Below are 27,441 nucleotides of genomic sequence, written 5' to 3' on the forward strand. Positions count from 1 at the left end.
GTGTATCATTGTCCATTCTGATAACGTGACCTCTCCATTTAAGCTGAGTTTTGATGCTCATTGGCTCGATGCTGGCTGTTTTGGCTTTTTCAAGGATGTTGATGTTTGACGCGTGGTCTTGCCAGCGGACCCTCATAACAGAGCGAAGACAGCGCACGTGAAATTTTTCAAGTTGCTTGATGTGTCTGCAGTAAACTGTCCATATTTCACACCCATATAGAAAAGGATGCTATCACTGCTGCAATGGATATCCTGTTTTGTTGGCAGTTTGATGGTATGCTGGTTGAGTATCCTATGGTGAAGTCTTCCAAAAGCCTGGCTTGCCTTTCGTGTTCTGTTTGATATTTCTTGACACATTGAACCATCACTTGAAGTAGTACTGCCAAGATATGTAAAGTGATTGATCTTTACCACCAATGATATTTGGTTCAGTGGTAGTGGTTGCCGGGACTGGTTGGAAGAGGACTTCAGTTTTTTCCAGGCTGACAGCGTGTCCAAACTGTTTAGTGGCCTCTTAGAATCTGTCAAGCGTAAACAATAGGTCACTTTTCACTATGATTAAGTAGGGAACCATAATCCGCAAAAAGAGCTTCAGATAGGAGTTCCCCAAGGCCTTTTGTTTTTGCAGAAAGCCTTTGGAGATTGAAGAGTTTTCCGTAAGTTCTGTACCTTGTGTAGATGCCCTTTTGAAGGTTGTCAGTTGTGTAATTTAGAACAGCTGCAAAGAAGAAACCAAAGAGGACTGGTGCCAGCACACAGCCTTGTTTCACACCCTTAGCTATGGGGAATGGTTTACAGAGGCCACCCTCTGAGAGTATTTGCCCAGTCATGTCTTTGTGGAATTGACGTATGATAATGAATTTGGTGGGGCAGCCACACTTTTCAAGTATTTTCCACAGGCCATTTCTGCTCACAGTTGCAAATTATTTTTTTAGATCAATGAAAACAGCGTAGAGTTCTGTATTTTGTTCAATGCATTGTTCCTGAATATCTCTCTCTCTCTCTCTCAATGAAAATCATGTCTGTGATGCTTTGACCTGATTTAAACCCACATAGGGCCTCTTGTAGAAGCTTTTCTGATACTGTTTTGACAAGCCAATTGAGCAAGGTACAACTGAGGATTTTGCCACTTACAGATAGCAGGGAGATGCCCAGGTAGTAGCCACAGTCAGATTTGTTGCCTTTATTTTTGTATTGTGTAACTATAAAACTATTATTGCATTTTTGAAATCCTGAGGAATTTTTTCAGTTTCCCAGATATCCTTAATAATTTTGTATAGATGACAGTTTTGGGGCCTGCAAGTTTAAAGATTACAGCAGCATGCTGTCTTTGCCTGGTGATTTTACCTGACTTAATTTGTTTGACAGCTTTTGCACTTCCTCAACAGTAGGCAACTGGACAATTTCTTCATGTATAGGGTGCTGGGTTAGTTCCTCTAGCACTTGTTGGTTGACAGTAGAAGGATGGTTGAGTAGCTCAGCAAAGTGCTGCCCCTATCTTTCAGAGATGCCTTTCTTTTTTTTTTTTTTTTTATTGAGGTAGATTCATCTGAACAGCTTTATGGAGCTGGTCCATTTCGATGGCCCTTAAATGGCCTTCAGGGAGTCATAAAACAACTTTGTTGTTTATATCTATGTAAGCTTGTATTTCTACTTTCTTTTCCCCCCAGTTATCCTGAAGAACATGAAGCCGTATTTGACTTTATCCTTCTTTGATACTGATTCTTTGTTGTTTTGTCAACACATAAACACATCGTTCGTTCTTTTCCTGAAGGATCTTTTTTATTTCATCATTTTCATCAAACCTATCCTGGTGCTGTCTTCCAAGTCTTGAAGGATGGCTGATGTGAATATGTTCCACTTTTTGAGTGTGTTCTTGGGTGAGGATGTAATGCTATCAAATTTTTCCTTTGTTTTCCTTCAGTTTGTCTTGATTAAATGAATGTCTCAACTCAGGACACACCACACGATCCATTGTCTACAACCAAGCTCTAAGATATAACCGCATTTGCTCCAATCCCTCGGATAGAGACAAGCACCTACAAGATCTCTATCAAGCATTCTTAAAACTACAATACCCACCTGCTGAAGTGAAAAAACAGATTGACAGAGCCAGACGAGTACCCAGAAGTCACCTCCTACAAGACAGGCCCAACAAAGAAAATAACAGAACACCACTTGCTGTCACCTTCAGCCCCCAACTAAAACCTCTCCAGCGCATCATCAGAGATCTACAACATATCCTTTTTGAGTTAGGAAATTACTCTCACAGATCTTGGGAGACAGACCTGTCCTCGCTTACAGACAACCCCCCAACCTAAAGCAAATACTCACCAGCAACCACACATCACTGAACAAAACCACTAACCCAGGAACCTATCCTTGTAACAAACCCCGATGCCAACTCTGTCCACATATCTATTCAAGTGACATCATCATAGGACCTAATCACATCAGCCATACCATCAGGGGCTCGTTCACCTGCACATCTACCAATGTGATATATGCCATCATGTGCCAGCAATGCCCCTCTGCCATGTACATTGGCCAAACCGGACAGTCTCTACGCAAAAGAATTAATGGACACAAATCTGACATCAGGAATCAAAATACTCAAAAACCAGTGGGAGAACACTTTAACCTGTCTGGTCATTCAGTGACAGACCTGCGGGTGGCTATATTACAACAGAAAAACTTCAAAAACAGACTCCAAAGAGAGACTGCAGAGCTAGAATTGATATGCAAACTAGACACAATCAACTCCGGTTTGAATAAGGACTGGGAATGGCTGAGCCATTACAAACGTTGACTCTATCTCCCCTTGTAAGTACTCTCACACTTCTTATCACACTGTCTGTACTCGGCTAGCTTGATTATCACTTCAAAAGTTTTTTTTCTCTTAATTAATTGGCCTCTCAGAGTTGGTAAGACAACTCCCACCTGTTTATGCTCTCTGTATGTGTGTATATATATCTCCTCATTATATGTTCCATTCTATATGCATCCGAAGAAGTGGGCTGTAGTCCACGAAAGCTTATGCTCTAATAAATTTGTTAGTCTCTAAGGTGCCACAAGTACTCCTGTTCTTCTTTTTGTCTCAACTTTGCTATGTTCAGTTTCAGTTTAAATCTGTTCAGAATTCTTTATTTCACTGAGGGGCAACAATATGGAAACTGAAAATGGCTCCGCTCATCCTGTGGTCAGCCCAACAGTTTGCTCCTTACTTGGCTCTAGTGATTGTGATGTCCCTGATATCTCTTTGCCGTATAATGACATAGTCAGATGCCAGTGCTTTGATCTTGGATGCATCCAGGAAGTTTTGTATTTGTCTGCTTTCCTAAAGCTTGTAGCAAGAATGAGCTCATGTTCAGCACACTTGCTGAGTAGCAGAAGACCACTGTTGTTCGTTTTTCCAACTCCACTGTTCTTTATCACACCACTTCAAGCCTCACTGACTTTTCTGAGTCTGGCATTAAAGTCTCCCAGGAGTAGGAGTTTGTCTCCCCTAGGATTAGAATGACGTAATCAAACCAGAATAGAACTGTTGATTTTTTTTCTGTACTGTTCATGGTTGGAGCATAAGCATTGACAAGAGCTGCAAAGCATGAATTTCCAATGGGAACTTGTAGAGTCACTAGGCATTCAGTTTTTCCTACAGGTAAGGTCTTTCAGTGATTTCAGGAGGCTGTTTCTAACAGGAACAATGCCATCAATTCTGTCTTCCTCCGCTGGTTTCCCTTTCCAAAAGAAGATGTAGCCACCTCCGAAGGGTCCTTTATGACCCTTCGACTGCAAGTTTGGTTTCACTAAGGGCAGTTATGTCAATGCTATATTTAGTAGCTTCCGTTGCAATTAATGCTGTATGTCTTTCAGATGTTGTTGTTGTCCACTAGAGCCTGCATGTTCCATGACTCCACAGTGAGATCTTGTTTTTCTTATAGAATGCCTGGTGTGTGGATGATTTCCCCCCTTCCCCCAGTCGTGGTGAACTAGGCAAATTAAAGTTTGGCAGGCAATGTTTAGGTCATGTTTTCTAACCCCTTCCCTTACTAGAATGAGCATTAATGTACTAAAAAGAGCTGCTCAGCCACTGGGGTGTTGCCAAACAGCCTGGTGGCCCAGAATCCAAGGCCGAGTGACCAGAATCCCAGGTTGCCTGTGTGCAGGTTTGTGACTAACACTTCAGCATAGACCTTAGCCCAAGCCTCCTAGGCTGGTTATTCCCATGACTTCTCCCTGACAGGCTCTCAGTTACCTCAAAGAAACCCTTGGTGCTTGATTTCCACTGCCCTGCACCTTGTGTAGCCATTTACACTAATGCAAATCAGCTAATGAGACCCCTCTGGTCTGATTAACAGGGCGAGTCCAGAAAATAACTCTGTACCTCCACATAGGAATCCTAAAGCCTGACAGTGTCAAAGAGACAGTCCCCTGTTGTGTTGCCTCCTTTCCCCTCTGGGCGCCCCTTTAATAGTTTTTTACTTTTAAAAGCTTGAAGGAACAATATCAATTTTTCCCGAAAACTCACTCATTTACTGCAATGGGAACTCAGCATTTATAGCACCTTTCAGTTTAAAAGGGAACAAGAGGTTGCTCAGCTGGCAGGATTTGGAAATTGAAATAGTTTGGATTTTGGTAGGATGAGTATAACTGAGGGAAATGGGAGAGAACAATGGGGAAACCACAGGCATGGCATTTGTCTGATATGGGGAAGAAGTGAAGAAGACACTAAGGGCTTTTCTTCACTACCATGCCGCAGCGGTGTCGATTAAGTGTATCTGGTGAAGACACACTATATCAATGGGAGCGCGCTCTCCTGTCAATGTAATTAATCCACCTCAATGAGAGGCAGAAGCTATGTCAGCGGGAGAGCGTCTCCTTCCGACATAGCGCGGTGTGGACACGGCGTTAAGTCGATGCAAGTTACTTTGCTCAGGAGGTGGATTTTTTCACATCCCTGAGCGACATAACTTGCATCGACTTAAACTGTAGTGTAGACAAGGCCTAAACATGCGGTCAACAGAGGAGATCAGGCACTGCCTTTGGAAGGAGACACTTCTATTACTCTTTTTTTCATGAAGAAGTGAGGATAAAACCCTGACACCTCCACATCATTGCAGCCCTTCCCAAGGGTGGGGAACGCCTGCCTGAAGGGACAGTTCAAAGGAAAACCAGCACTCAGCTTGGAGAACAGAGACATTAGGGGACCCCAGATGAATGCGAGAGAGGCCAGCCTGGATGGTTTTTAAATTGTGCAAAGGAAGCTTTTACTTTTTATTGTAAAGGGAGGTGGAGGGGAGACAAGGTGCCTGTTAATTGGATAGAATTTATCCACTCAGTGTGGATAAAAATCTCAGTCCAAACCTGTAAAGCAAGCAGCTAAAATAATTCCACGCTGGAAGCTGGTCAGAGAGCACAACAGTTGAAACACACTTTTGCTACATTTGTTTGTTTCTCCAAGTGGCCTTTGAGGATTTTGCCTTGTGACTTCCATGAAAGTGAATGGGCCAGATTCACTGCTGGCATAGCCAGGTGCTACGCCAGGGAAGTCAACTCGATTTGGAGCCATTCTACTAAGGCACGTGGAAAACTGTGCGGCACGGGAGGGTCAGATTAAAACAATGGTTTTAAATATATGCTGTGCTGCCAAGAGGTTTTTCTGACCAAAGCGATTCAGGCCCTGATCCTTCACTATATCCAACCCATTGACAGTTAGGGGGCTGGTCGCTGCTCCTTGATTCAGGGCTGCCTGCCCCTGGCTGTAGTAAGGGCTGCAAAGGGTCCACCGGAGCACATGGTATAGCTGAGCTCTTCTCTGCCACATCCCGTTCCCTTCACTGTCCTGAATATGCCCCATCCTCTCTCTCATTACCTGGAGCAGTGCTGGTGTAGGAGCCACCTCGTCAAGATTTATGCCCACAACGTTCCCCTGCCTGCCAAGTGGCCTTTGAGGGCTGGAGAATGCAGCTCCCAGTCCCCCTGCACTATCCCTGTGTATTAACAGGGATGGGTGAAACAAGTTGAATAAAATGCCCTTCACCTCCTTCCTTGCTGCCGAACGTTCACCCCAAGCAGCCTCTGGAGAACTGAAAATTCAGTTAAACCTCCCTCCCCATTAATTAATTGTAGAGTTGAGCCCAAATCAAGACCGTGCCTGCAAACATCTCAGACTCTGAGGCGGTTCAGACTGGAGTCTGAACATAGAAGCTATCCCCTATCTGCTCAAATCCAGATCCCTGATCTGGAGCAGAGGACCAGCAAGGCTTTCCCAGTGTGGGCGGATTTACACCTAAATCTCAAAGTGTTTTGTAACCTGTAAGTATTCTCCACATTTTACAGATGGAGAAACTGAAGTAGGTTTGGGTCTAGACTACCCTGATTCCCAGCCCTGTGCCTTGACTACAAGCCTGTCCTATCTCCTGTCCTAATATTTCTATAACTATGGGATCTGTTTGTAGGATAAATCGTCGCCACCCTCTTAAAAACCACCTGATTTCTATGGCCCACCCCAATACATGATTGAAAATTAGTGTTAAACAGTTAAACCCCCAGGGTTTTATAAAAATTCCACCTGATGGTGACTGCTCTCTGACCTGAGCGGTGTTCTGATTATTTTGCACCTCTGGCCAGCTGGAAAACCAGGAGCTAAAACTTCCTATGCTGGCTATGAGCCAGCTTGTAAATAAGAGCCCTTCAATTGGCTATTGAGCTTCTACCATCATTCTCCCGAACAAGGCAATAGAGCTCCTTCTCCTACGTGTAAACAGTGGTTTCATAGACCTTGCATGAATCAGCATGACAGAAGTTGCAACCAATGACAAATATCCAGTCATTCCTAAGCTAGAGAGACACTTCCAATTCTCATAGCTCCTTGGAGAAACCACCAACTTCATAAAACTATCAGCAATGGCAGAAAAAACATAATCCAAAAGTTTTAATTCTGTAAATAAGCATGACTTGTCCCCACCAAAACTGCTAACAAAGTATTTCCCCTGTTTATTTACACCTGAAAGTGACACACATGCCGCCCCCCCCCCCACCGCAAAGGCCAAAAGCCATTGTAGACACACCCACCAGTGGTATCTGCATCTGAGACTTTGCTTACTAAAAATGTGTTCTTTTAGCGTGCAGAGTGACCCAATCAAGGACATAGATTTGGTGCCAGCAAGAGTGAGGTTAGAAGCTTCATAATACAGAAAACACTGGCTGAAACAATATCCCACTTGGAACATTCAAGCATTTCAGATAAGACCAGAGCAGGGAGTCTGCTTGTGGCAATACCATGTTACGTTAAAACATTACATGACCATCTAGAAGAAAGGTACCATCAATTGCAACTGCTGTATATTTCACACACTTGTGTTTGCAAGTGAGGTGGGGATACACCTACCCACTGAGGCTTACCCTGTTGTCCTCTTGAATCTCCCAGTCACTAGAGAAAGTTATGACATGGTGCGCCTGAGAGCAATTGGAAAACTGGAAGAGACTGGAAAACATCCTTCTGTTCTCCTGTGTGTCTGGAAATATTGCATCCTGGAAATTTACTCCGTGAGGAAGGAGGTTATAATTCTCATCCATTCTGAAACAAAAATCAGATCGTACTTACGTCATATCAAATCATGGGGTATTTTCCCCCCATCTATGATCTGTTTCTCGCCTATACCAGGACTGTTGCCTGAATGGGCTACACTGGGTGGCAGGAGACTCCTAGGCATATATTCATAGAGGGTGTAAACAGCCATTGGTCCATGACAGCCGCTATCATGACAGCAATGTAAACTAGCAACGGTTCTGCCCAATCGGCTCCAATCCTGCAATGAGTTCAATACAGGCAGGTCCCTGCAACCACACCAATGTCAATGGGGCTCCTCAGGGGCACAGGGGTCCTCCCACCGAGGGCCAATTGCACAACTGGGGGCATAATTTGGGATGGTCCTGTATTTTGGGCATTTGTTTGATTTTTCTATGCTTTAGTTTGCCATTTCTTTCCAGGTACCCACAGATCTAGATGAGCACAATTTAAAATAATCCATTAATAACTAATACAAAATTAGCTTTTAGAGACATTAGCAGGCACCATCAAAACATGTTTTGTTATGCTTCTCTGCCACCACTCCCCTGGATTGAGATACACTGAGTGTCTCTAAACAAGCTACTGAGTGAATTTCACAAATATTTTTGGATTAAAGGTTCACCGTGATGGCTTTATTTCCACATTGTAGTTTCTTATTCTTTTGATTAGCTTAAAATGAGGATTTGGCTGGTACCCAGAAGAGCAAAGAGAAATCTTCTGAGTAAATACTTGGGGATCAGTGCTAAACCCATGTGCCAAACTGTTGGGAGAATAGACACTGGCACCTATCCAGCCTGTAAAACTGACCAGAATCTAGTGTACCTACTGTGGCTTCATAGAAACAAAGAGAGGCTGAGCTGTACACAGTTAAAAATAAATCTGTTCTATGGGAATGCCAAATTATTGTTTGAAATGTTGTATCCTTTTGGTCATGAAAGACATTACCCTGGTTTGTAAATGAGCAAGATCACTAAGAAGTTAATACCACAGATCACTGAGCACAAATTAGCAACAAGATGGGAACAAATGCCATCTGCTGGGATGTTTATTTTTCTTTAGAAAGTGATTCTTCATCATTTAGTTTTTTATCTGCTGCAGGCTTCTAAAACCGATATTGGGGGGGGGGGGGTGAATCACTTTTACTGAGTTTAGTTTTCAAAAGATCACTTGATTTGCATCTCAGTTATTAGCTACAATGCTTGAAAAACTTTACACCCTCTATCTCAAGTTGGAAAAAAAACAATAACATGCTCAGTTCTAAACCTGAACATAAGAATGGCCGTACTGGGTCAGACCAATGGTCCATTTAGCCCAGTCTCCTTTTTTCTGACAGTGGCCAGTGCTAGATGCTTCAGAGGGAATTAACAGAACAGGGCAATTTACTGAGTAAGCTATCCTCTCATCCAGTCCTAGCTTCTGACAGTCAGAGGTTTAGGGACACACAGAGCATGGGGCTGTGTTCCTGACCATCTTGGCTAATAGCCATTGATAGACCTATCCTCCATGAACATACCAACTTGTCTGTCGAAACCATTCTAAAGGACAACTTTCCAAACTGTCTGCATATATCATGGTGCATTTACTGTCTTCATACTTCAGCTGGCTAGTTATACAGTACTTCACATCAAAGAAACTGACACAGATGATTAAATTTTACAGAACAATGTAAATATTGAACACTGAAAACGTAAGATCTAAACCACACCAACTATAAACAAGCTACAGTAAACCGCATTGTTCGATTTTTGTTGTTATAGATATGTCTGTCACACACGCTAGATTTCGAAAAAATTAAACATGTTTGTTTCCACTTTCTGTAGTCTAGGAAAGCACTAATTAAGCACCACTCCTTCCAAGAAAAATCACAACAGAAAGTATTCTCCTTTGAAATGCGTAACATTCACGTCTTCTCTGCTAGGTGAATTTGTACCTACCTGAGCAACAAGGAGTATGAAACTCCACTATCCAAAGTAAGGAGACTTGCTCTCCCACAGGTGCTGCAGCTCGGTAATATTATCTCTAACAGAAATGTACAAGGCTCATCCATGATATAGTTACACACCAGAGAACATTTCCTTTTATTCACTCACTATACAATATTAAGTCATTGCTGGTGGCTCCCTGTGTATTTTAGTTACAGAAAACGTACCGGGCTAACTTTTGTTTGCCTCGGAGAAGCTCTAGAGATTCAGCTGCACCCAAAGTGCTTTGAGATGCTGGGGTGAAAGTGTTATAGAAGTGCAGAGCACGTATGAAGGAGCAAATGTTCTCTCTCATTTTCAAGCAGGGCCTGGGTCACACGTTTTTACTCACCTGAGAAAGAAGAAGTAAGAGTAATCCTGCATGACTGTGTGGGAGTGACAGGAGAAGTAGCCCAGTCCAGTGAGGTTAAGCCGGGAGCCTGCAGGGACTTCCAGCATGCTTCCCCAAGCCTGGTCACACAGCATCTCTATCTCAGCCGAGTAAAAGAGCCCCCCCTCGCTGGCTTCATATTGCCAGGGCAGGTAATTATACATGCTGTACATCTCCTGGTGGAGTGCCAGCACCTTGGCGTACACTATGATCTCTGCCAGCTCAGCCCTGCAGCTTTCACTCAAGGGTCTCCAGTCTGAGGGCAGCTGACAGCCCCAGCACGGGCTGAGTTGCCTTCCAAGGTTCAGCAGGGCTAGCAGCAGCATGTGCCGCATGATGGATGAACGCACAGCACACGCCGGACACTTTGGCTTCCCAAGGCAAAAACTGCTGCTACTGGGCTGCTGCACCGCGTGAAACTGGATCCCTGCGCACGGAACCCGCTTGTGGGTAAGGCAGGGGCTGGTGACTGGGGGCTGAGCCCCACCGATCAACCAGGCGGCGCCCAATTGGAGTCACACGGGGAGCGAGGGAGGGGCAGTGACTGCAGCCCGGCCGCTGCGCTTTGCCCAGAACCAGCCTCGCACCGGCTACAGGCAGCAGCGGGAGCGCAGGCGCACAGGGGACGTTTCAAAATCGGAGCAAGGCGTCTGCTGCCCCTGCGCGCTGCCTGCTGGGGGGGACACGGCCCCCGGCCGCAGCCTGTCTTGGGCTCAGGCGGGCTGGGGAGGGGTTTTGAGACGGGGGGGTAGGTGGAGAGAAGGGGAAACGAAGAGTGATGGAGGAGAAGCAGGAATAAGGGAGCTGCCTTGTGGCTGGGACGCAGATCTGGGCTGCAAACCATCTCTGGCTCTGCCTCTCTCTGTGCCCTTGAGCACCTCACTTAATCTCCCTGGCCCAGATCCTCAAAGGTATTTCGGTGCTTTACTCCCACTGAAAGCAAACACCTGCCTTTGGGGGTCTGCGTCCCAGCTCCCCCATCTGTCAAATGAGGAAGCTACGTCCCTGCCCACCCGTGTGGAGATAAAATGCATGAAGGTGCCTTGGTCCCCACTCCTGCAGCTGGTTCTGGGTGGGCAGACCCCTGCGCCCGTGCTGACCCCCCAGGGAACACCAACAAGGAGCCACGCTGGGCAGGAGCAGGAGACAATGTAAATGCGATGGGGCAGGAACGGTGGGTTTGTACAGTGCCTGGCACGGTGGGGATCTGTGGATGCTGCTGCAGTGCAAATAATAGACTAGAATGACTGTGTTTGTCGGGCACTCGGAGTCAGTGGTGCTGAGGGCACCCTACATAAGAACGCAGGCAGGCAGAATGGGGTGAGGAGTGGATGATAAGGGGTAGTGGAGACTGAGTCATAGAATTAGAGTGGGAGAAGAGGAATGGGGTAAGAAATGAAAGGAAGCGGGATTGAGATGGTGAAGTGAGGGATGATTGAAGAAGAAAGCAAAGGAGAATGTGTGGACTACAGTTTCCCTGTATCCTCCTTTCCCCCACCCAGTGGGAAGGGGAAGAGTGGGAGAATTCCCCTTAACCTCCCTCTCTCATTCGATGCACAGGAGATGAGGAGGAAGAAGACCAACCTCTGGGCAGGGGAGAACCCCTTCCTGCCAGCCCATTTTTTCTGACCAGCCACAGGTTACCCCAGGCCACTTCTCTCCTCCACCTCCTGCTTTCCCGCACTGCTTATCTATATTAATTTGTTTCAATCACACATATTTAAAAGCTCCTATCCTTAGCTTTAGGCATTTTTTAAATCACAAGAAGCAAGATAAAAATAGAAAGGCAGGCCCAAGCACATCAACCTCTTACTACCATCTTATCCTATCTCATCACAACCTAGAGGTGTCTAGCGGCACATTTTGGTCTCTTCTGGTTAGCGGGACTATTAGGCCTTGGAGAACTTAGGGTGACCAGATGTCCCGATTTTATAGGGACAGTCCTGATTTTTGGGTCTTTTTCTTATATAGGCTCCAATTACCCCCCACCCCCTGTCCTGATTTTTCACACTTGCTGTCTGGTCACCCTACTCTGACTACCACTTCAGCAACAGGATACATCTACGAGGGAGCATTTGGTTCTCACACCTCTTACAAGTATTTCCTGAGTCCAATGGCACTGGAGACCACCCAACTCTGTTATAATAATAATTACATTTATTATTACTGCCCTTTATCTGAGGATCTCAAAGGGCCCAAACCTGATCGACTAAAGTTGATAAGAGCCAGGAATAGGCCCAAGGCACCTATAACAGTCTTGTTAGCAGCTATACATCATGCAAAGTTAGTTAAATAACACTGGCTCAACTTCTGCTCTCAGTGACACTGGTGTAAATCTGGAGTAACTTCACTAAGAGTATGTCTACACTACTCACTGGATCAGCGTGCAGCAATGTTAATGTTAAATAAATGCAATATTCACTTTTCATTAGTAGACAGTTCTTCTATACCTTAGTTCTTCATAATTTTTATGGAAAAACATCAAAGATCTGCCTAGAAACAGATTTTTTTTTTAATTTATTCACCCCTCCCCCCACTCATTCTAGAGTAAATTTGATTGACGGACTCAAATCTTTTTCAGCATTCTTCAGAATCCGTTTCTTGGAGAGCAACATATTGTTTCATAATTGTCAAGAAAAGCTTGATGGGGAAACCACAATAAAAAGAAATAATAATAAAGGTCAAGGAATCAACAAATTACATGTGATTTTTAAAATGTAATCTTCCAGGGTAAGGTTTTTTTTTGTTTTGTTTTGTTTTGTAAACTGGGCCAGAGTTGTGATTATTAGGGAATAGTTCACATGTTTGTTCTTCAGATTTTGGGTGCAAATAAGAACTAATGTTCTGATCCAACTCCGACTGAAGTTGAAGATTCGACGCCATTGAGTTCAAAAGGAGCTGAATTGGGCCCTATTGCATTGTTGTGCAATGCTGTATGTAACAATTCTGAAGACATTGGTAGTAATCTCTTAGTTAAGTTTGTATTGAAAATTGCACTTAAACAGTACTCAACCCTCTGTCAGACTTCGGTCATTGAATTTAGGCTCCACTTTTGGCACAATAACTCTTCCAGGGACTTTTGAATAGGTCATGTAATTTTTAAAGAGAAATATTGACTAACGTTTGCCAAGGAAACATTTAAAAATACTCCCTCTTTGAAATGTTGCCCTGTTTTTCTCACATTTACTTGGGTTCCTCTAGCTAAACAACCATAATCTCCAAACCTCACCACCCAGGGGCCAAGGCAGCAGTGCCATGGGGAAACCCCCTCTCTCACAAATCCTGTTTCTCCCATTCAGGGAATCCTATGCCCGCCCCCCGCCCCCCTGCATAGATTGTCCTGGTGGCCTTGTCAACATGCTCTTCCTACCCCACTGTGCACCCCTGCTTTCCAATGACATTTAGTTTTGAAATGTTTGGCTGTATCAGCAGTTACATCTGGCAACATTGATACTTACAAAGGGAACTACATTATGAATATGGATGTTTGATAATCTTTAAAAGCTTTAAAAATCTTTAAAACTTTGAATAGCAAGGAAATAAGCAGTTGAATCTCTCTCCCACTGCCGACAGCCCATATATTGTCATCCAACCAAGGTGCAGCCTTAACTCAAACATAAGTGTAATACACCAACACACACATACAAGTTTATGTTCTGTAATTTCTACATTAAAAACTACTAACAAATTCATAACCACTAAAAGCATAGCTGACCTATTAACATAACTCTTCCTAACCATTATAGAAAATCATATATCACAGCTACCTTTAGCAATCTGACATCATAACATACTTATGCACCACAATGCAAAACCGTGAACAGAACTATGTAGCGTGTTTTTCATCCAGGCCACACCCATTCTATTAATAATCTAAACTCATAAACTAGGCTGGAGTCAAGTCTGTTGTGTCAGTTGTCCTGGACAAGGGTGGAGACGTTGTCTGTGGGTGATAGAAGGGAGGCATTTGAAGTTGAGAAAGAGAATGGATGAGTGGATTGTTTAATTATTCAACTGTCCCCCCCTCCCCCCCGCCCTTGTTTTGTATGGTTTGCATTCCTGGGAAAGAAGTCTACCAACTTTAACTCCAAGTTAACTCCGTTTTTTTGTGGAGGAATATATATACAGGTACTTGGTGCAGCATTATTATCCACATGTTCATATGTGGGTATTTGGTGCACCATTGTCATAGGACAAAAGTAGTTGATGAAGAGTGTTTATACCTAGATAGATACATGTGTATTTAGAGCAGTTTTATTATACTTGAATAGCTATGTAGATACTATTTATTAATCATCTAAATAAGAAATTGGTAGCTTTCTAGATAGAGGAGAGCAGTTTCAGTGGAAGGTTCATTGTTCTTTGTTTTGTTTTGTGTGTGTTGCAAATACCTAATTGGAGAAGGCTCAACAATCCTCAAACCAGATTTGGGAATATCTCATGTGAGCTGTGACCAATTCCATAGCTGCTATTCCTTTTATTTCATTTAGCCACAATATTACCGTTGGGTTGCTTGGGTTTTTTTCTTTTTTTTTTCTTTTTTTGAGCCCTACTGTAGTGCTGTGTTTTCTTAATGCCACTGTTAATAAAGTGAATAAATATATTGTGTGACCAGAATATCTGAAATACTGCAGTCCCCAAAAGCATGTGTGTGCTGACATATTTGCCTGTATCCTTTGGTTCAGATTGGAGCTGTCTGATTTTCTTTTCTGTGGTGATTACTGGGGTGTAGAAGTGAGTAATTACTCTCCTTTGGAATTCTCTCCATGATCCAGCAGTGATGATGATGCGTACATTGTGAACATAAGAATGGCTGTACTGGGTCAGACCAAAGGTCCATCCAGCCCAGTATCCTTATACCTAGCTCATAGAACTGGAAAGGACCTCAAAAGGTCATTGAGTCCAGCCCCCTACCTTCACTAGCAGGACCAAGTACTGATTTTGCCCCAGATCCCTAAGTGGCCCCTACAAGGATTGAACTCACCACCCTGGGTTTAGCAATGCTCAAACCACTGAGCTATCCCTCCCACTTTCTACTGACAGTGGCCAATGCCAGGTGCCCCAGAGGGAGTGAACCTAACAGGTAATGATCAAGTGATCTCTCTCCTGCTGTCCATCACCACCCTCTGACAAACAGAGGCTAGGGACACCATTCCTTACCCATCCTGGCTAATAGTCATTAATGGACTTAACCTTCATGAATTTATCCAGTTCTCTTTTAAATCCTGTTTTAGTCCTAGCCTTCACAACCTCTTCAGGCAAGGAGACACAGTTGGTGAAATCCTGGCCCCACTGAAGTCAATTGCAAAACTCCCATGGATGTCAATGGACCCAGGATTTCAGTCATTGAGCATAAATGTTGTCATATCCTTAGTTTTATAAAAAACCATGTATATATAAAAATAACAATACCTTTCATTTTAAAGTCTCATATTTCCTGTATCTATTCCATTTATATTTTCTAGTGCCTTATCCAGTCTAGTTCTAAATGTCCAACACAATGAGGCTTCCTTTTGGGAGACGTTTCACATTTTGGTAGCTTAATTGTTAGAAAGTTTTCCTGATAATCAGCAGTAGGTGACCTTTCAACCCAGAGCCATCACAACCAAACTGGCTCCCTTAGGCTGTTTTCTGTTTCAGTTAGGGATTTTATCAACCACTTTTAGATCAATATTTTAGTGGAGCAGTTTAGCTCTCTGGACTCAAGACATGACAATTAATGCAATGTTGCTTCTAATTTTTTCACTGCAGCTTTTTTTTTTTTTTTTTTGTAAGTGGCAGATGTATTGAGATGTAGCGAGACCTTCTAAATTCTCACCAGGGTTCCTCTTCTTCTAGCTCTGGATAACAAGGTATTAGTGACATAAAGCAAAGATTAAGAAATCCAGCCAGGAGACTGCATTTTTAAGATCTGTGTTTGCTGGTTCTCCTCGGGGATCCTAAGACTGATCTGAGACATTCTTCAGTGCCCTGTGAAGTGCCGTGTGATTTTTTTTCTGTGAACTCAGAATGGATCTGACAAGCACTGTAGCCAAAACTAACTAATCAAAGTAGCATCAATAGAGCCAATTATAGCTGCGTCCACGCTTCTAACCACTCATGCGTGCGCCACGGGTTATTCATTCACTTCCTCCTCTGACTTTGAGACAGACTTGTGGTTTTCCCAGGCAGGAACTCGCCTTCCTTTTCACACATTTTAATGAACATTAAAGCCAAGGATTTCTCCCTCAGGGCTTTGTCGTTTTACTTCCTGTTTCTATGGAAATACAGGTGATTTAAGAATTTTAGTACAAACCTAGCTCTGATCTTGCTCTCTTTGCCTCTAAAGCATTGACTGAGCTGAGTATTAGTCCAGGTACCAAACAAAAGAGCGCAGTATCAGACTCTGGCTATCTTACGGATGAGTGTAGGTGACCTGAAACCTCAACTCAGCTGTCTTTTATTTATATATCCTCAGCGATTCCTTTGTAGTCTAGGGTACAAAATATCAAACCCAGATTTTCTTCCCTCCTTTAAACTGGGTGACCTAGAAAGATGAATATTTGGCTTTCTTAGTTCCCGAAAGGAAGTGGTGTTTTTCCTTACCTTCTTATGACTGTTTCCATAATTTGGTTCATTCTTCTTGTACATTTTAAAATTTGTTCCATTGCATTTCACGATTTTTCTACCAACATCTGGTTTTTTTTCCCCCTATCAAACAAAACATTCTGCTGCCCCACATTTTCTGTTAACTTTTTTGTTTTTTTTGGACAATATTTATGACCTGGTGAAATAAGATCTGCCTTTTGGGGATCAGCTGTAATACACTGTTACAATGAACAGCAATGCAAAAAGCCAAGCATGATTTTATAAATGACAATAAAAGACTTTCTCCTAAAACAATTTAGAATTTAATGTAAAAGTGCTCGGGATGGATTAGGGAATTGGCAGTGAATTATGGAGTCTTCAGTTCTACCTATACTTTCCCAGATTGAATCCAGCCTAAATCAACAGAACAGGAGGTTGTTGCAATCAGGTGTCTACTCATTAAGCAATGTGAACCAAATCTGTGTTTCAGCCTAGATGCCAATGGACAGACATCTACATAACAAAAAACACTTCCACAACTGACAGCCTTAGCAAGAGGAAACATATCTGAACATATCATTCATACAGCTGCGGAGGAATGGAGCGAGATGAAGATCCTTGATTGTCTAAGTCACACTCCCACTGTAATCCAAGTGAGTTGAGAGAGAAAATACCATTTGCACTGGACTCTTATGATTCATAAATGTTAAGGTCAGAAGAACCATTATGAATATCTAGTCTGACCTGCAGAGCACAGTTTTACCCAGTAATTGCTGCATCAAGCTGTTAACTTCTGGTTGAGCTAAAACATATCCCTTAGAAAGACTTTCATTCTTGATTTAAAGATTTGACAGATTCCCAGGCCAGAAAGGACATTGCGATCATCTAGTCTCACCTCGTGTATTACACAGGTCATGGAACTTCCCTGAAATAATTCCGAGAGCAGATCTTTTGAAAAAGCACCCAATCTTGATTTAAAAATTGTCAAATGATGGAGAATGCACCATGACCCTTGGTAAATTGTTCCAATATTTAATTACTCTCTCTGTTTAAAATGTACATTAATTCCAGTCTGTAGCCATGGAAACCTCATTGCATCCCTTGGTAGGTTCCAGTAGGTAATTATCCTCACTGTGCCTTGTTTGTGTTGACATACCCACAGGACCTGGAAGCCAAGTGATTCCGGGGGACAACTAATGAGATAACAGGGACGGGAGTGAGGTCAAAGGGCCAAACGAAGGGACCCGGACGGGGACACCGAGCAGAGAACCCCGGACAGCGCCCACTGGTCCTTGAAGGCATCAAGGGAGCCAGCGAATGCCACCCAGAGGAACTCACGGATGCATGAGCGGACGGAGGATCGGAAATAGGCCCCTCAGTCACAGGAGACCCCATCGGCCAACCTCCTCTCCCTGGTTTTATAGATGGGCATTTTAGCCAGGGCCAGGAGGAGGTTGACCAGGAAGTCCCGTGACTTTGTGGGGCCACAGATAGGGAGTGCGTAGATAAGAAGGTGAGGGGAAAAGTGCAACCAAAAACGTAACAGGATATCTAAGAGGAGCCGGAATAGGGACTGCAACCTGGCGCACTCCAGGTAAACGTGCGCCAAGGTCTCCCTCACGCCGCAAAAGGGGCAGGTGTCTGGGACAGCGGTAAACCGGGCCAAATACACACCCGTGCTCACGGCCCCGTGAAGGAGCCGCCAACTGATATCCCTGGATAGGTGTTTTTGCCTGGTGGTGCTGCCTAAGGGTCCTAGACACCATTTGACCCTCCCCCATTCCACTGTTTAAGGACAGAGCTGATTATGACTCAATTAAGAGTCTTTTGTTGTGGATCAGCAGAGCTGAAATCACTGATAACCAGGTCAAGTGCTAAGCCTTAGACCTGCTTATGGGATAGTGTCTCTGGTGAAAGAGACTGCCCAGCCTGTGCAAGCAGTGAGGCTTCCCCACTAGCAGCTGAAATCACTGAGAGCTGTGTTAAGTGGTGGGACCTCAAGACATCCTAGAGGCTGCAGGAGAGAGGGCAGAGGCGGAGTGAACAACAATGGCGCAGGCGGCAGCATGAGTGACTACAGAACAATTTTTGAAAGTGAAAGTAGTTAAGGACATAGAGGTCAGTGGTAATTGGGATAAAATACAACATGGGTTTACAAAAGGTAGATCGTGCCAGACCAACCTGATCTCCTTTGAGAAGACAACTGATTTTTTAGACAAAGGAAATGCAGTAGAACTAATCTCACTGGATGTCAGTAAGACATTTGATACAGTTCCATATGGGAAATTATTAGTTAAATTGGAGAAGATAGGGATTAATATGAGAATTGAAAGGTGGATGAGGAACTGGTTAAAGGGGTGACTACAATGGGTCATACTGAAAGGTGATCTATCAATCTGGAGGGAGGTTATTAGTGGAGTTCCTCAGGGATCAGTCTTGGGACCAATCTTATTTAACATTTTTACTACTGACCTCAGCACAAAAAGTGGTTGTGCACTAATAAAATTTGCAGATGACACAAAGTTGGGAGGTACTGCCAATACGGAGGAGGACTGGAATAACATACAAGAAGATCTGGATGACCTTGTAAACTGGAGTAATAGAATGGGATGAAATTTAATAGTGCAAAGTGCAAGGTCATGCATTTAGGGACTAATAACAATAATTTTTGCTATAAGTTGGGGACTTATCAGTTGGGAGTGACAGAAGAGGAGAAAGACCTGGGTGTATTGATTGATCACAGGATGACTATAGCCATCAATGCGATGCAGCCATGAAAAAGGATAATGCAGATCTAGGGTGCGCCGGCGAGCTATTTCCAGTAGAGACAAGGAAGTGTTAGTACCATTATACAAGGGATTGATGAGACCTCATCTGCAATACTGTGTGCAATTCTGTTCTCCCATGTTTACAAAAGATGAATTCAAACAGGAACAGCTGCAGAAAAAGGTTACTAGGATGATCTGAGGAATGGAAAACTTGCCTTACGAAAGGAGACTCAAAGAGTTTCTTTGCTTGTTTAGCCTAACCAAAAGAAGGCTGAAGGGAGTTATGATTGCTCTTTATAAATACATCAGAGGGATAAATACCAGGGAGGGAGAGGCATTATTTAAGTTAAACACCAATGTGAACACAAGAACAAATGGATGTAAACAGACCATCAACAAGTTTAGGCTTGAAATTAAATGAAGGTTTCTAACCATCAGAGGAGTAAAGTTCTGGAATAGACTTCCAAGGAGAACTGTGAGGGCAAAAAACCTAACTGGCTTCAAGACTGAGCTTGGTAAGTTTATGGAGGGGATGGTATGATGACATTGGCTACAGTGGCATGTAGCCCATTGGCGACTGCCAGTAGCAAAAATCCCCAACTGCTGCAGATGGGATGCTAGATGGTATAGGCTGAGTTACTATAGAGAATTCTTTCCCAGGTGTCTGGCTGGTGTGTCTTGCCCACATGCTATGGGTCTAACTGATCACCGTATTTGGGGTTGGGAAGGATTTTCCCCCAGGTCAGATTGGCAGAGACCTTTCACCTTTCTCAACAGCACAGGTCATGGATCACTTGCAGGTTTAAACGAGTGTAAATGGTGAATTTTGTGTAACTTGAAGTCATTAAACCATGATCTGAGGACTTCAGTAACTTAGCCAGAGGCTAGGGGTCTATTACAGGAGTGGGTGGATGAGGTTATGTGGCCTGCAATGTGCAGGAGGTCAGACTAGTTGATTACAGTGGTCCCTTCTGACCTTAAAGTCTAGGGGTCTACGAGGTGGTGGAGCAGCTGACAGCAGAGCGGTTGACATGGAGCGGCCAGCAATGGAGTGGCTGACAGCAGATCAACTGATGCCTGAGTGAGCGATGCAGAGTGAACGGCAGGGCAGCAGAGATGATGCATTGCTCGATGCCTTCCCCCACCCCCAGAGTGGGAAGTGAGCTCATGCGAATGCACCTCTGAACTCTGGGTCGCCGCTGACCAAGGACAACAACTGTGAGTAGGGTGCGGTGGAGGGAGAGGGAAGTGGTGTGTTAAAGAGACCTTTGTTAGACTTTCACACCACAAGGTAAGAGACTGAGGAAAAGGACATTGCCCAAAATATGCTGGGGTGGGTGTTTGGCTCATGGTGTATGTCTTCGAATCATGCTTGTGGTGATTTCCCAAATTAATACCGGGTTCCTTTCCCCTTTTATTAAAAGTTTTCTTTTTCCTACACAGACTCAGCGCTTGCAAGAGGGGAAGTATTGCCTCTTAGAGGCACCCAGGGTTTTTCCCAGATTACTGAGTTTTATTGAAAAGGTGCGTTTTGCACTTGGACCTGAACACACTCAAGCTAGGGCAACTCTAACCCCTTCTGGCAAAGAGTTCCACAGCTGTAGCCCCAGGATCGGATAGTTCTTACTGGTTCTCGTCAGCCACACCATTTCTGGGGTGTATAATTGTCTTGGAGGACAAAGCAGTATTTGAAGTACTTAAGTTGCAATCCAGCTATAGTATTGTCGATTGAGTCCACGACCCTAAATTCTGTTCTGAAATGAATGGAGTTCATAAAGCATAGCTGGGTAGTGTTTTGCATTTGTCTTTATTGCTCAAGCTTTTAGTATTTATATCCCATCATTATCCTATTTTCAAAGAGCTGAATCTGTTATAGTTTTCAGAGATCTGCTTGACACTGCTTGTTTTTAAAGTGAATTTAGGGCTTTCAAATGGCACCAGATTGGCAGTCCTAATTTCTGTGTCTTTCCACAGAACAGGAATAGCAAGAGCAGCAGCAGAACAAATTGCCCCCCAAATTTCAGCTGGAGGGAGGGACCACCTCTGAAAGGGGACAAGAGAATAAAGTCTCCGTGCCCATTCCATCTTTGCCTTTGTGTCGAGACTGTTAGTAGAACGCTGTGCTAGCAAGGATTAAAGATATTTTGTTGTCATTCTGTAGGGAGGGGAATTGGCTATGTCTGGTAGCTCTCATAGGCCGGCCTTCCAGTTTACAGGCTAACTAATGGTGTTTCTACAAGAAACCACTCACTTACCTCTTCCTCCCTCACCAAGAGCCAAATTCTGCTTTCGGGGATCCTTGTGTGGGCCCCTGCACTGAGATTACTTTCATCCTCAGATATTCATAGATTCCAATGCAAGAAGGGACCATTGTGATCAGCTAGTCTGACATCCTGTATAGCACAGTCCAGAGAACTTTCCCAAAATAATTCCTTTTGAACTAGAGCATATCTTTGAAAAAAATCTAATCTTGATTTAGAAATTGCCAGTGATGGAGAATCCACCACAACCTTTGGAATTGGAATATGTATGTACAGGACTTCCATTGAGCTCAGGATAGGTCTCTGTGTGCACTGACCTGAAGTAAGAAAATCAGAGCCTATACAAGGGGGGGGCAAACTACGGCACGCGGGCCGGATCCGTCCCAACAGGGATTTCAGTCTGGCCCACTGGATTGCCAGCCCCGTGGCGCAGCATGGCTAAGGCAAGCTCCCTGCCTGCCCTGGCCCGGGCCACTCCCGGAAGTGGCCAGCACCACGTCTCTGTTGCCCATGGGGGGGGGAGGAGGAGAGAGGGCTCTGTGCGTTACCCTCGCCTGCAGGCACCTCCCCCCGCAGCTCCCATTGGCCAGGAACAAGGAACCGCAGCCAATAGGAGCTTCGTGGGTGGTACCCACAGGCGAGGGCAGAGTGCGGCGGAGCCGCCTGCCCCCCCCCATTCCCAGGAGCAACTGCCAGACATGTTGGCCACTTCCGGGAGCGGCATGGGGCCAGGGCAGGCAGGGTGCCTGCCTTAGCCCTGCTGTGCACTGCTGCCACCCTGGAGCCGCTCGAGGTACGCGGTGCCAGGCTGGAGTCTGCACCCTGAACCCCTCCTGCACCCCGCACCCCAACCTTCTGCTCTGAACCCCCTAACTCCTTGCCTTGATCCCCCGACGCACTCCTCCTGCACCCCAGCACCCTGCCCTGAGCCCCCTCCCACGCTCCACACCCCTCCTGCACCCCAACCCCCTGCCCTGAGCCCCCTCTCACACCCCGCAGTCCCTCCCGCACCCCAACCCCCTGCCCTAGCCCTACATTCATGGCCCTGCATACAGTTTCCCCACCCAGATGTGGCCCTAGGGGCCAAAAAGTTTGCCCACTCCTGGCCTGTACGAACAAGTATTTGCACTTACTCTCAGACTGGAAAAGATTAAAAATGTGAAGAGATATTGCTAATGAGTGATTTTGGTACAACATATAGTTAATGCAATTGAACTCAAACTGTGCTTAGTTTTCAAAACTAGATTCTTATGTTGGTGAGCTAATTTCCTTCAACGTCCCTTATATTGTTGCCCGACTCTATGCTGAGATTCAAATAACCTAAGTGTCCATCTTGCTTATGGAATTACTGAACTTTTTAAGTGTGCAGAAAATACGCTTGCATCAGGATTCTGGATTAAATCTCTTTTGTTTATGTTAAATTTAAAAAGTTTTAATTCGTCCACTGCTAGAGTGCAAATTAATCCCCTTAACTCAAGGGAAATCTGCTTTCAAGCACTGCATAAAAGGCTAGTCACAATTATTTCTCATTACAGTTGTTCTTTCCAATAAAGTTGTCCCATAGCATATTATAGTCTACTTATAAAGCTGTGCTTTGAATTTGAAAACACCTTGGAATTTGAAAGCATTTTAATAAAACCATTATGCTTAAAGGTTTTATTTAAATGTTTTTAAATTCCAAGACAGCCTATGTTTCATACCCAGCAGCAGAGACTATTCTATTCTACACAGGTTCTTATGAGAGCCTCATCACTATACTGTCTGAGCACCTTCCGGCAGTGCACTGAGCAATGCGACTAACGTGTGTGTATCAGTCAACACACAAAGGGCACTATCCATTGCTTATGAAGTTAATGGAAATATCCTTGACTGGACTTGGTTCCAGCACAAAGGCCTGTGTGTCCGTGTGTCTGATGTGTGGATCTGTGGATGGCTGAGGAGGGTCAAAGTCACACAGAATGCAGAGTGAGAAGCATCTCTGTTGGAGAGAGGGCAGTGCTTGTAGTAAAGAGACATAGGCAAGCAGAATGGAAGGAAGGGGAGCACCATGGTAAGTGAGGCAGACAAAGGGGAGTCAGTGAGAGAACCAATGGAGGAAGAGAGGGAGATCAGGGAGTGGACATGGGAGGTGGGAATGGAGGCAGGAAAGGACTAAAGGAATAGTTTGGGTCAAAGAGAGGAGGAGCTAGAGGAAATAACAGATTAGAAATTAGAAGCAAATAACCTGAGGAAAAATCGGACTCCCCAAAGAGTGAAGCAAAGCTGTATTAAAAATATATTTCATAGGAAGGGAGAAGGAAAACGAGGGACAAAAAAACCGACTTTGGCCAAGATTTAAAAAATTTACCAGTGATTTTGGGTGCCCAACTAGAGACACCTTAGAGAGGCCTGATTTCCAGAGGGCAGGTGTGCAGCCCTTTCTGAAAAGCAGGCCCCTTTTTAACAGTCTCCGACTGGACAGCCAAAATCACTACTAGTCTCTTCTGAAAATCTTGGCCATAGCTTGTTATTGTTTTATAGTATGGCCCCCAACGTCCACTGAGCGCTAGTACAGTTCCTTCATTAGTCATGCTATTCCTGAAACATTTGTAGCCGCCCGGTCCACCTCTCACTGTCTATTTCCCCCATAAATCCTGAAGATGGCCCTACCGTAGCCCCGCTTTCCCCACATTCTGTTGCTTCATAGGCCTTTCTCTACCCTTAGATTTACTCCCATCTCCAGTGTTTGGGCCAGTCTGTTTTTAATAAAAATCCCAAAGGATGGGGGGCTTCCACCATGACTCTGGGGCGACTGTTCCACAACCCAATATAGATCTCACTGTCAGGAAGCACTTCTGTACGGGTTTTGACAGCATTTGAATATTTTTGGAACTCATTATATTCCGCCTACTCACCCAGCCATCACCACCGCTTCCACCTCCGCCACCTTGGCTGTTACTCAGCCAAGTTACACACATTTAGTTCTTGTAATCATTCCTCATAATCTATCCCTCCAGCCTCCTGATCATTCCCACTTCTTTAGACTCCTTCCAATCTGTCAATATCTCTTGCGTGAGGAGATGCACAAAACTAAACACTGCAAGGCTTAGGACATTAATATCTCTAAAGTGACTTGAAACTACTGCGTGAAAGGTGCTATATGTGAGAGCGGTGTATTATTGTTACTTTGTGATCCAGGAGTACACACCACTCTTGTGTAGAGCACCTTTAAACAAGGTTCACCGAGTGCTTTACAAAGAAAACATGTTTAAAAAACAGTCCTTGCACTCACTTTATCAAAACACTCACCCTGGGATTACATGTGGGGGGTTAGTTGTACTTCCCTAGTAGTTGCATTGGTCTGTGTAATGGACAATACATTATGGTTAGCGTGGCTCAAAATGGGGCACTCTTGTAATGCTGCAGCACAACTCTGAGCAGAGGAAACTGAATGCGGTAGGCACTATGTGCGATGTAGCAGAAACAAACATTGCGGAACAGGTCCGGTACTGTTCCACATATGAATTCTTCATTTTTCCTTTTGAAGTCTCCTGGCTAATGCACTGAGCACCACTGCCCTCTGCTGGATGGAATGTCAGCGCTGCTCTAAGTGCATGATAATTTCTTCCACTAGTGGCTGGCCCGCAAAGGCTATGAGCCCTAATGCTACTGCTTCCTAACAAAGATTCTCCTTTGGCTCAAGCAATGGAGGGCTGTGTGGCTGAAGCAGACAATCCAGCATTCTGTCTCTGTTGCTGTACATGTGTCTTCACTGGCCGTCACATATGGATTTGTTACTTTTTCCAGAACCTGGATTGGAACCCAAGATTCCTGAATCTCACCTTTCCTCTGCTGTCAGCAAGTACCTGTGAAGCCCACGGGCAAAGTGTATCTCATTCCTCTCTAGTGCTGGTCCACATAGAGGACGGCAGCCTACTATTGCTCTCGGTTACTTCGTTAGCTCAAGTGGAAGAGGTCTGTGTGGTGGATCTAAAAGTTCCAATCCTGCTGATGATCCATGTGGATGTCAATATGAAGCTACATGATGGAATTTCAGGGTTTTTTCAGTTTGTTTTTAAAAATCTAGACACACAAAAACTAGTTAAAAGAACATTATTATGGTTGCAAAGTCAAACACTCAAAAATTAGGTAAAAAGACAAGAACAACATCATGGGTCTCTAAAAGTCTTGGAAATCTGTCTGGGAAATGATTTCCCCAGCACCGTAACTGCAGATGATAGCCATAAGCCTGTGTTCGAAGGACCCTGTTGCAAGACCGGGCATGAAGGGACATGTCAGGGGTATGGCTGGGGCAGGAGAAGTGCAGGGTCTTAGCATGTAGTATTGTGGGGGTTTTGAACAGCACTGCCAGCCAGGCGAGACTGCCATAATTTAGAGAGCCCTGAGACACTGTCCAAATTACACCAGAGGCCACTCAGGTCCCTTGAGCATCCTGGGATGAGGATGGTGCAAAGGTGACTTAACGCTACCTTAAACAACCTCACTGCTAGGACTGCAATTTCTGTGCTGCACAGAATCTCACCCCACTGTATATGTGATAACATTACTATAGAGGAAAAAGGAGAAGAATCTCTCCTTGGCTGTGATGTGTGTTAATTTCTAATTCTGAGTAGATTTATCCCAGCTGCTAGGAACAGCTGTGAAAGATGTTTTTTTTCTTTGCCTTTCTCAGATCTGATGTATTTCTCTTCAGCGTCTTCTTAAAAGAGTTTTCCTAAGGGTGGGGAAAGAAACACCGGATAAAAGTGTTGCTCGAGGGAGATGCAAACTGCAGCTCCGCATAAAACTGTCACTTTGATTCCCTGGAGAACAACTGCAAACTTGAAAAATGGCATGTTGAGCCAGGCACAGGTGTTAACTTTTCTTTTTTTAAAGGTTGCTGTGGATGGCCATGGATACACAATTTCCTTCACTCTGCTTTAAGCTTAATTAGCTTTTCTATGACTATCACTTTGCTGATAAAAGTCTTATTAATACATGAGAGAGGAAAGTGTAACAGATAAATTGTACAGTCCTGCTACCTGCTGTGGGAACTATAGTAACTGCCTTTTGATGCGTCAGATGGTTCATTCCCTAGTTAGGGTGATTCGCGAGAGGGTCTTAAAAAAGGCATCAAAAGTTTGGTGTGGGTTTTTAATAAACTGGGATTTAGGTGGATCCTTCAGCCGTAGGGTCAGCTTTGTATCCTCTTTTACGATTGGTCCCATTGAAACAAAGAAACATTTGCTTGAAGAATATTCCTCATGAATGTAGAAACTTTCATCCCAAAGTGCTTTGGAAATAACTGCCCAGATTTTCAAACGTGCCCAGCTCCCAGCAACTGGAGCTGCTGGGAGTGAGCACGTTTGAAAATCTTTCCGACTGGGCTCCATTCACTCTGGTTGACACAGCCTTGGCAATGGCTATTCGCACCTCTTTGAGACATCAGGGACTGCTGCACCCCAGGGCGGGATCTACTCCCCAGAGGAAGGCAGGTAGCTTCCCCACTTCTGCCCTCCACAGGGGAGGTTAGCTTTAGACTGTAGTTAAGCCCTGCAGACAGGGACTGCCTGGACGTCCCCGGAACTGGCCCACCCTTATCAAGCCCCCTCAGCAGCTAGCAGCACCCACCTTAGGGGTTGTACTAGCTGCTGTGGTTCTCCAACTGCAGCATGGCCTTTGCAGGCTCCTTGTGCCAGCACAGTCCTCCCATGCAGAATTTACGCTGCTGAGAGCGCTGCATCCTGGGCCATGCCAGGAGAAGGCAGAAAAACCTAGGGATGAATCAAGGTCATTTACACACAACTCAAATGAACAGCAGCCACTTCTGGGGTGGAGGGCACGAATGAATCAGCACACGCAGCCAGCTACACAGCAGGGGATGGGAGGGGTCTGAGTAAACCTCTATTCTTAGGCAATGGGGTGTTTAACATCCACATTC

The 27,441-nt window shown here is 44.5% G+C and overlaps 1 protein-coding gene across 4 annotated transcripts in view; it reads right to left on the reverse strand.

Annotated features, from left to right (window-relative positions):
- CCDC3 (coiled-coil domain containing 3) overlaps positions 1-27,441 on the reverse strand; it is a 108,953-nt gene that overhangs the window by 50,830 nt on the left and 30,682 nt on the right. For 3 of the 4 annotated variants that reach the window (XM_054016611.1, XM_054016627.1, XM_054016619.1), the window contains one exon: positions 7,405-7,579. In XM_054016611.1, the coding sequence (XP_053872586.1) occupies positions 7,405-7,578 (174 nt within the window). In that variant the 5' untranslated portion in view covers position 7,579. Of the gene's footprint in view, positions 1-7,404; positions 7,580-9,886; positions 10,475-27,441 lie in introns of those variants that run through there. The other variant, XM_054016604.1, reaches the window with a different exon arrangement.

Source organism: Malaclemys terrapin, chromosome 1, assembly GCF_027887155.1.
Source record: "Malaclemys terrapin pileata isolate rMalTer1 chromosome 1, rMalTer1.hap1, whole genome shotgun sequence".
Lineage (NCBI taxonomy): Eukaryota > Metazoa > Chordata > Testudines > Emydidae > Malaclemys > Malaclemys terrapin.